Source organism: Megascapheus bottae, chromosome 31 (assembly GCF_031878675.1).
Source record: "Megascapheus bottae isolate mThoBot1 chromosome 31, mThoBot2.hap1, whole genome shotgun sequence".
Classification (NCBI taxonomy): domain Eukaryota; kingdom Metazoa; phylum Chordata; class Mammalia; order Rodentia; family Geomyidae; genus Megascapheus; species Megascapheus bottae.
In genome coordinates, this window is record NC_143539.1 from 946,790 (window position 1) to 957,319 (window position 10,530).

A 10,530-nucleotide genomic window follows, 5' to 3' on the forward strand; every position below is an offset into this window, starting at 1 on the left:
AGAACCAGAGGAGCCAAAACGGGGGCAAGAACCAGAGGAACAAAAACAGGGGCAAGAACCAGAGGAACAAAAACAGGGGCAAGAACCAGAGGAACAAAAACAGGGGCAAGAACCAGAGGAGCCAAAACAGGGGCAAGAACCAGAGGAGCCAAAACAGGGGCAAGAACCAGAGGAGCCAGAACCAGAGGAACCAAAACGGGGGCAAGAACCAGAGGAGCCAAAATGGGGGCAAGAACCAGAGGAGCCAAAACGGGGGCAAGAACCAGAGGAGCCAAAACGGGGGCAAGAACCAGAGGAGCCAAAACGGGGGCAAGAACCAGAGGAGCCAAAACGGGGGCAAGAACCAGAGGAGCCAAAACGGGGGCAAGAACCAGAGGAGCCAAAACGGGGGCAAGAACCAAAAGACTCCGAGATGGAAAAGGAAGGTGAGTGGTTTGTCTTGTGGCATGCAGGGAGGATGGTCTTTTTTTCTGGTGTGTGTGTGTATGCATTTTAGAGGATGGCCGGGCACTGGCAATAGAACAAATACGGGGAGAGGACCCAAAAGACTGGGCGGGGAAGGCCAGGTGAGAGGTCTCTGCTGGCAGATAGCACAGATGATCTTTGAGTTTTTCTTTGTCCTGCAAACGAAGTCGGCGTCAACCCAGTGTTTTCCTTCTTGAATGTCTTCCCCAGACGTGATGGAAGAGCTGGTAAATGTGAGCGTGTCCCTGGCCCAGATCTGGAGGAACAAAGCTTACATCGACAGCACCTACATCCAGGAAGCCATCGAGAGAAACCACGCGCTGATCCCATTTCTGGATCCCCAGAGGGCCCTCCGGGCGGGGATGGTGGTGGTGTACGGTCCCTCGGGCTCGGGGAAGACCACGCTGGCCAAGAAGTTGATTCTGGAGTGGGCAGAGGGCAGGCTGAGCCCCTCCTTCCTGTGGGCCTTCTACCTCAGCTGCAGGGAGCTGTCCGGCGTCCGGCCCTGCACCTTCTTGGAGCTGCTCTGCCTGGCCTGCTCGGAGCTGGAGGTGGACGCCATGGTGAGGCTGCTGGAGAAGCCTCGGGAAGCCCTGGTGGTCCTGGACGGCTTTGAGGAGATGGCGTTTCCCGAGTGGAGCCCCGAGGATGACGACTGCACTGACTGGCTGGCGGAGAAGCCCGTGCACGTCCTGCTGAGCAACCTGCTGAGGGGAAATCTGGTCCCCAAAGCCACCCTGGTGGTCACCACGCGGCCCCAGGCCCTGCGGGAGCTCTTGTCGGTGGCCAGCCAGCCGCTCTTCCTCAGCATCGAGGGCTTCTCCGACGCCGAGAAGCTGGAGTACTTCCGCAGGCAGTTCAGAGACCCGGCCCAGGCCCGGAGAGCCCTGGAGGCCGTGAAGGGCAACCCGGTCCTGCGGGAGCTGAGCGCGGCTCCCGAGGTGTGCCGGGCGCTCTGCGCCTGTCTGCGGCCCCTGATGAGGCGAGGCGAGGACCCGGCCCTGGCCTGCCGCACCTCCACTGTCCCCTTCCTCCATTTCCTCTACAACAAGTTCAGCTCCTGCTCCAGAGCAATGAGCAGCAGGCTGGAGGCCCTGTGCTGTCTGGCCGTCCAGGGCCTGTGGGCCCGGATGTCTGTGTTCTACCTGGACGACTTGGAGAAACTTGGGGTGAAGGAGGCCTTCCTTTCCCCGTTCCTGGTGGAGCACATCATCCAGAAAGACTGGTACTACAGGGGGTACTGTTACTCCTTCACCCACCTCAGCTTCCAGCAGCTCCTGGCCGCCCTGTTCTACCTCCTGAAGCGCAAGCACAGGCCCGGCCAAGACCGCCAGCCCTGGGAGCAGAGAATCAAAGACGTGCGCACGCTGCTCTCCAAAGAGGCCCAGGAGAAGAACCCCGACCTGGCCCAGGCCGGCCTCTTCTTCTTCGGCCTCCTGGGCCATAAGAGATCCCTGGATCTGGAGGCCGCCTTTGGCTGCCAGATGGTCCTGGAGACCAGACTACAGGAGCTGCTGGAGCGCCCGCCCAGGGGCGGCAAGCCCTTCCTCTTGCAGACGAGGCTGAGCCAGGTCTTCTCGTGGCTCTACGAATCTCAGGACGAGGAGCTGGTGCAGGAGGCGCTGGCTCCCTTGGAGGAGATGTCGGTGACCTTGAAGAGCCGCCAGGATCTGCTGCAGGCCTCCTTCTGCCTCCAGCACTGCCCAGGCCTGCGCAGACTCACGCTGCAGGTGGCCAAGGGGCTGTTCCCCGAGGACAGCAATGAGCTGAGCACCTACTTAGAAGATGGGAGGTAAACCAGATCTCCAGGCTCCCTCCTCTGCTCTCCTCTCCCTCCCAAGTCTTTGTCTTCCTCCTTGTTGTTCGATCTTAATGTGGTCTTGCTCAAGCATTGTCTCCTGCTAGACTCTTATCCTGGTTCTCCCTTCCTGGCTCTTCCTTCCGGTGGGAGGTGAGATGGTGTGTGCGTGTGTCGTGTTTGGAGTGAATTTCTAGACTGATATTCCTCTTAGAGCTTCCCGGCATGTGTGGGCATGTGTGTATTTGTTGATCTTGCTATTTCCTAAGGCTAATGTTGATCCAAATAGCTGGGTGTCCTGACCAGCCAGCCCGAGGCATTATTTAGATCCAAAACAATCATATATGTGTGTGTGTGTGTGTGTGTGTGTGTGTACCATATTTTGTCAGTTGTGGGGCTTGAATTCAGGGCCTGGGCACGGACTCTGAGCTATAATGCTCTACCACTTGAGCCACGATGCCACTTCTGGCTTTTTCTGTGTAACATACTAAGGAATGGAACCCAGGGCTTCATGCATGCTAGGCAAGCGCTCTACCACTAGCCCACCTTCCAAGCCCATCAGTATTTTAAGTTTCTCATTCTCGCCTTTTTTAATTAAGGAATTTATTAACGTTGATTTTTTTTAAATATCATATTTCAAATGTCATGTTTAACAAGTATTCAAGAAGGGAATCTCTATATACATAATCACTGGCACTTAAATTTTAGAACATAATTAAAATTAAGCTGAGGGTTTGTATGTCATAGGTACATATTAATGTAATAAAACATTGAGCTCGGGGCCTGGGCACTGTCCTTGAGCTTTCTCAAGGCTAGAGTCACAGTACCACTTCCAGTTTTCTGATTGGAGATAAAAAGTCTCAGGTCCTTTTGTGCCCAGTCTGGCTTTGAACCACGATCCTCAAATCTTAGCCTCCTGAGTAGCTAGGATAGTTCTACTCAAAATGACATGTTGGGTTTGGCAATTGCTTGACAAGTCGCTGAGCATATAGTGCTAGAAATACAACTCTGGCCCAGGTGAGAAATGACTGGAAGCTGGTCACGGTGGCTCACGCCTGTAATCCCAGCTACTCAGGAGGCAGAGATCTGAGGATTGGTTCAAAGCCAGCCTGGGCACAAAAAGTCCGTAAGACTTCTCTCTCCAATTAACCTCGAGAAATCCGGAAGTGGTGTGGCTCAAGTGGTAGAGAGCTAGCCTTGAGCTGACGAGCTCAGGGACGGCCCCCAGGCCCAGAGTTCAAGCCTCAGGACTGACAAAGGAAAAAAAAAGCCAAAAGTAGTGCTGTGGCTCAAGTGCATAGAGCGTTAGCCTTGAACACACAGGCTCAAGGCCAGGGCCCAGGCCCTGAGTTCAAGCCCTGGGACTGGCGAATGAAAGGACTGCGGGCTGGTTAGGTCCCCTGACCTCTGCGGCCCAGCGGCGGACGCCGTTGCTCCTGGTTGCAGGTTTCCTTCTGACATCCTCAACTTGTGGCTGGACCTTTGCTCCTATGTGTGCTCGGGCAAGGACCTGTCAACCCTGAGCATCAAGCAGAGCTTTCTGAGCCCCTCCTCGGCGAGGGCGCTCAGAGAATCCCTGACGAGTGACAAGTGCTGCGTGGAGGAAGTGGTGTAAGTAGGAAAGTTCTTGATAGGTGGGGGAAGGGGGGCCACGTGCCGCCTGCTAAGCTGAGCACAGCTGGTGTTTGCGGGTCCTCTGAGGATGTTGGCCTCAGAAGGTGAGGAGGGGAGCCATGGATAGGGTCCAGAGCTCCCTCCACCAGTCAGAGAACCCAACTCTGGCCCCTGGGTGTGTTTTTTGTTTTCTTTTTTCCTGGGCTCGGGCTTTGTACTTGGGGCCTGGGCTCCGTCTCTGAGCTGCTTTTGCTCAAGGCTGGTGCTTTACCGCACCACTTCAGCTTTTCTGTCTCCTTGAGTAGCTGGGATTACTGATGTGATTCACTGCGCTGGGCCCTGGGTTCCACTGTGTTCTCAGCCAGCCCGGGCCATGTCCAGGGCAGGACCTCTCACCTGGGCTACTGATGAGCGGGTGGGGAGGTGAGGACCCCACGGCTGGGCTCCCCACGGTGTCCGGTCTCTTAGGATCCAGTACCTCAGTCCCGAGAGCTGCTACCAGGACCTCTGCCTGGCCCTCGTGGGTAAGAAGAGCCTCCTCTGCCTGGGCCTGGAGGGCCACGTGCGGGACGACAGAGCGGGCCTGCTGGCGCTGCTGGGCCAGATGCTGAGGAACGAGCAGTGCTGCCTGCAGACCCTGAGGTACCCCAGCCCGCTCCCCGGGGACGGGGACAACTCCAGCCCGCTCCCCAGAGACGGACAACGTCCCAGGCTGGACTTGATGCCTGAGCTGGCTTCAAACGGCCATCCTGGCGCCTCCGCCTCTGGGTAGCTAGGATTGTGTGCTACCCAACTCGAGTGAAGAAGAAAATGCTGCATCGTTTTTCGCCCATGGGAGCTAAGCTCGCTCCCAAGGGCTCCGCCGGGAGGCACAGGGGCCCCACATCCAGAGGAAGGGAAGCGGCGCCTCCTGCCCTCCTAGGCCTGTAACGTGGACATTCTGCCCTAGGCTGGGCACGTGCTCCGGCGTCACCCCGCAGGCGTGGGCCGACTTCTTCCTGGCTATCCAAGCGTGCCAGTTCCTGACAGGCCTAGACCTCAAGGAAAATGAGATCCTGGATCAGGGTGCAAAGCTGCTGTGCCAGACCCTGATGCAGCCGCTGTACACCATGCAGAAGCTGTCGTGAGTCTACTGACAAAGACGGGGGGGGGGGGGAGAGGAGGTGGCGCCGGGCTCCTGGAGCAGAACATGCTGGGGGCTTCTTCCTCCCCCCATCCCCCCACAGCTCCCCCGTCCGCGATGGAGATGGGGGGGGGGGCTAGGTGTGGGGAATTCCTCCACCACGCCTCTGTGTGCCGCTTTGACAGCCTGGAAAACTGCCAGCTCACCCAGGCCTGCTGCAAGGATTTGGTCTCCGTCTTAATCGTCAGCCAGCAGCTGATATACCTGAGCTTGGCCTGCAATGACCTGGGAGATGTCGGGGTGAAGATCCTGTGTGAGGGCTTGAGTCACCCCGACTGCCAGCTGCAGACACTGGTGTGAGTCCCCCGCCTCTGTGTGCGCGTGTGTCTGTGTGTGTGTGTACATGTCGATCTGTCCATCCACAGATCACCTGCAGGAGTATCCCAAGCCTCCATCTCCCTCTGACTACAGGGCCACGAGAGGAAGTTAGTTCAAAAGCCTTTAGGAAGGTGGAGCAGAACCTTTTTGGTTTGGGTTGGGTTTTTCCTATAAAGGTGACGTGCAGAAGGACTAGTTGCCTAAGTCAGCACATGCCAGTTGGTTTAAGTTGTCAGGAGTGGTTGGTTTTGGGGATAGACCACTATTTTGCTAGATTAATTTAATCCAAGTTTTAAAATCTAGTAAGACGGGAGAGCTCAATTCTCTAATGCACACCATTCCCCCACCCCGCCCTGCCCATGCTTTTTTCCTTCCTCTCTGAACACAGATGAATTTTTAGCCTGTCCAGTGGCTTGAACTCGGGGCGTGGGCACTGTCCTTGGGCTTTCTCAAGGCTAGAGCTTTACCACTTGAGCCACAGCACCACTTCTGGCTCTTTCTGTGTATGTGGTCCCAAGAAATCAAACCCAGGGCTAGCAGACACTGCATTCATCCATGCTCCCGGCCCAGATGAAATGTTGTGACACATTTAAGATGGGCTGTGGGGACCTGAGTTGCAGCTCTAGGTTGTAATCTCGGGGATACCAAGGGCAAAAAGTTAGCCACGCTCCATCGTGAGAAAACAAGCTGGTCGTGATTGCAATTCGCTGTAGTGGTGGCACTGCTTGGGCTGAACAGAGGTGAGACTTTAAATCTGAAAGAAAAACAAAAATGAGCAGAGCAGAAAAGGCTAGAAGCGTGGCTCCCAGCCACAGCCAGCTTGGATATTTAAGCACTTGGGCCAGGCAGAAAGTGTGGTTCTAGCCTGGGCGGTGTGCTGCCACGGAGAAAAGACGGGCGCCCCTCGGATTGTCCTACAGGTTACGGCGTTGCAGCATGGGGGAAGATGGCTGCCAAAGCATCTCCAAGCTTCTCCAAGAGGGCTGCAGCCTCACCAGCCTGGACCTGAGCGTGAACTTCATCAAATCTGGACTGTGGATGCTCTGTAATGCCCTAAGGAGACAAAGAACCAAGCTAAGGACCCTCGGGTAAGTACTGGGACATTTGCATGCCTACATTCTGATCTAGCTATCTCCATATCTTGACTGTGCCTTAATTTTCAAAGCAAAGGCCTCGGTGACACTGTTGGCACACAGGCTCCTGTTCAAAGACTCTGATGGAGCCACTTACACAAGGCAGATCTGGGTACCCTGCTTCTCCCGAGGGCCCAAGGTCAGGAAGCAGAGGCTGAACCCCCATCCAGTACTCGAAGAGCTGGGGGCAGAACACCTCCTCCAGGCAGAGCTTGTCGGTGAGCTCTGGATCTCCGCAACGCAGTCTTAGCCTGTTTGAAAAAGGCACATGGCTAGCTTTCTTTTGAAACAGGCACACAGCTGGAAAGAGAATCGAGGTGGCAAAATTTTTCTTAAGTTAGCTGCAGAGACAAAATAACTAGAACTCAGGGTGATTTTTTTTTTTACCAGTCCTGGGTCTTGAACTCGGGGCTTGAGTACTGTCCCTGCGCTTCTTTGTGCCCAAGGCTAGAGTTCTACCCCTTGAGCCACAGCTCCACTTGCGGCTTTCTGTGTATGTGGTACTGAGGAATGGAGCCCAGGGCTCCATGCATGTTTAGGCAAGCACTCTACCACTAGGTGGCTTCTTGGTGAGGACTCCTTTGGACTCCTCTGAGTGGGTTTTATGCTGTCCCCAGGCTCTGGGGCTGTGCCATCCGCCCTCTGTACTGCCAGGAGCTTGCTTTGGTCCTCACCACCAACCAGGATCTGACCATGCTGGACCTGGGCCAGAACAGCTTGGGGCACAATGGAATCAAGGTGATCCTGGAAGCTTTAAAGGCTGGCCACACCGCCCTGAAGACACTCAGGTAGGACTTGCTCCCCGCAGGGCATGTTTCCCTCAGAACAGCCCTGGCACAGCTCCACCCTCAAATTGCAGCCGCCGGGCACCAGTTCCCCAGTTCCAACAAGAATTCTCATTTTCGGGGTCATTGTCTTTTTGTCCTGCATGCCTGTGACTCACACCTGTTGTCCTCACCACTCAGAGCTGAGGATCGTGGTTCAGAGCCAACCCGGGCAGGAAAATCTGACTCATATTCTATTTACCAGTCCTGGCCTTGAGCTCAGGGCCTGAGCACTGTCCTTGGACTTTCTCAGGACTAGAGCTCTACCACTTGAGCCTCAGCACCGCTTCTGGCTTTTTCCTATGTATGTGGAACCAAGGAATCGAACCTGGGTCTTCGTGCATGCTAGGCAAGCACTCTACCACTAGGCCAAACTCCCGGCCCCTGTCCTTGGGCTTTCTCAAGGCTTTTTCTGTGTATGCGGTACCAGTGAATTGAACCCAGGGGCTTTGTGCATACTAGGCAAGCATTCTCCAGGAGGTTATACCCTCAGCCCAAATCTGCCTTTTTTTGTTTTAAATGGGTTGTGGGGCTTGAACTGGGCCTGGACGCTGTCCCTGAGCTCTTCAGCTCACGGCTACTGCCCTACCCCTGAGCCACAGTGCTACTTTCCGTTTTCTAGAGGTTAATTGGAGATAAGAGTCCTTTGGTGCCTGGGCTGGCTTTGAACCTTGATCCTCAGATCTCAGCCTCCCGAGTAGCTAGGATTACAGGTGTGAGCCACTGCGCCTGGACTAATCTGTGACTCTTCAGTTCCAATGAACCACTAAAAAGCCAGAAGTGGCACTGTGGCCCCAAGTGGGTAGAGTACCAGCCTTAAGATACTCGGACAGTGCCCAGGCACTTGGCTCAAGGCCCAAGACTGGCACATGCGCGTGCACACACAGAATTTCCTGCTATAAGTAGCTTGAAGCAGACATCAAGATTCTCTGGGCAGCTGGAAGTGAATTTCTAGGGGCCCCAAGACCTGGTGCCCTACACCCCAGTCCTCTGGTCCTGTAGGCTGAAGATGGATGAGCTAAACCAGGTTGTGACTCTGCTGAAGGAGGTGAAGCACTGCCACCCGGACTTGGTGATCGAGGAAGTGACCAACTCCTCGGCGCTGTCCTACTGGGACTTTTCTCCGAGCCCCTGAGACCCCTCTCCCCGCCCGCCCCGCGGAGTCTCAGCCTCAGAGCTGAGCAGCTCTGCAAAGGCCCCAGGGTGCCACTCACTGGCAAAGGACCCTGAACCTGGTTCTCCTCACGAGTCACCACCCGGCTTCTGGCCAGAGTTCTCTCACATGGATAATAAAATTAAGTTAAAGCACTGGGTTGGAAGTTCCATTTATTCATGTGCTCAAGAACAGATCTGGAATTCCCTTTATGCTGGACTTGGATGAAGAAGAAGGAAGCACACTAAGAAATTCCTGATTTAAAAATCATCTGTGTGTGTCTGTGTCTGTGTCTTGGAGCTTGAGCTCAGGGCCTGGGTGTTGTCCCTGGTTGGCTAGTAAGACTTCCTGACCAGGGCTGGCTTTGAACCTCGATCCTCGGATCTCAGCCTTCCAAGTAGCTAGGATTACAGGCATGAGCTACCGTGCCCGGCCCCATCTTTTTTTGTGGGTCATGGGGCTTGAACTCGGCCTGAATGCTGTCCTGAGCTCTTCAGCTCAAGGCTACCACCCTACCCTTGAGCCAAGCCCCACTTCCCGTTTTCTAGATGTTAACTGAAGATAAGAGTCTCAGGTCCTTTTGTACCCGGGCTGGCTTTGAACCTCAATCCTCCTCAGCCTCCTGAGTAGCTAGGATTACAAGTGCGAGCCACAGGGCCTGGCCCCATTTTTTTTTTTTTGCCAGCCCTTGGGCTTGAACTCGGGGCCTGAGCGCTGTCCTTGGACTTTTCTCAAGGCTAGAGCTCTACCACTGGAGCCACAGCACCACTTCCAGTTTTTTTCTATGTATGTGGTACTGAGGAATCGAACCCGGGCCTTTGTGCATGCTAGGCAAGCACTCTACCACTAGGCCAAACTCCCAGCCCCTCCCCATTTTTTTTTAAAGTCTCATTTAACGTTGGCCTGAGTCTATATGCACTGGTCTCAAAATATCTCATGTTTGACCTAGAATGGCAACTTTTTTCTTAAAGGGCAGAGTTAATAACACAGGCACTTCTCTCCATAAATAAATGAACCCACAGGATTGTGTCTTCATAAAAACTGATCTGAACAGATCTGGTCTGAGAAGTAGTTTTCCAAATCCTCTGACTTATCCTTTTACTCACAAAGTATGGTTTTGTGGGGCTATTTGTGAGAGGGTTTTGCTGGTCTTAAGCTCTCCCGGCTCCCTCTTCCCCTCTACCCACCCCCCTTCTCCCTCCCTCCCTCCTTCCTCCACCTTCCCAGTGCTAAGATTATAGGCCTTCACTTTGGGGCCCAGTTCAGCAAACACAAATAGTGTTGGATTGGTAGCTAGTTTTATTCTCACATTAATAACAGCATACCAGCATACATTTCAAAGTATAAGCAAATGAAGCCATATGCATTTTGTTTATATAGAAACCAATGAAGTTTCACACACAGCATTTGTGCAAAAGGTAAACTTTTCAAATGAAGCTTTGGTTTAGTAGAGCCGGTTGATCACACAAGTTATCTAAAATTTGTTCAAAAAGTCATGGAGGGCTGGGCGCGATGGCTCTGGCCTGTCTTCCTAGCTATGCAGGAGGCTGGGATCTGAGGATCAAGGTTCAAAGCCAGCCCAGGTACTAAAGAAGAGAACGTGAGGCTCTTCTATTAACCACTGGAAAACCAGAAGTGGGGCTGTGGCTCAAGGGTAGGGCGGTAGCATTGAGTTGAAGAGCTCGGGGCCAGCCCCCAGGCCCAGAGATCCTCCCACGACCCCCAAAAATCACGGAGGCTGAGAATGTGGTTTAGCAGGGTGCTTGCCTAGCTTGCCTTACGTTCAGTTCCTCAGTACCCCATAAACAGAACCAGGCAGAAGTCACAAGTGGCAGAGTGCTAGTCTTGAGCAGAGAGGCTCAGGGATAGCACCCAGGCGCTGAGTTCAAGCCCTAGGACTGGCACACACAAAATTCATCTCGCACATCACCAAAGCCTTTACCACTGAGGAAAAGGAGAAATCCGTCCCGTGATAAAAATGAGCCAGAACCTCAGTCACCAGAGAAGCAGCGCAGAGAGCCTCAGGGAAAACCCACCTGACT

At 54.2% G+C, this 10,530-nt stretch overlaps 1 protein-coding gene across 1 annotated transcript; it reads left to right on the forward strand.

The window, feature by feature from the left end:
* The first annotated feature begins 6,594 nt into the window (after positions 1–6,594).
* On the forward strand, positions 6,595–8,569 carry LOC150043407 (NACHT, LRR and PYD domains-containing protein 2-like). Its single transcript, XM_090321947.1, has 3 exons — positions 6,595–6,650; positions 7,129–7,299; positions 8,338–8,569. Exons 1-3 carry the CDS (start codon positions 6,595–6,597, stop codon positions 8,468–8,470), a joined length of 360 nt encoding a protein of 119 aa, XP_090178073.1. The 3' UTR covers positions 8,471–8,569.
* Positions 8,570–10,530: the final 1,961 nt, after the last annotated feature.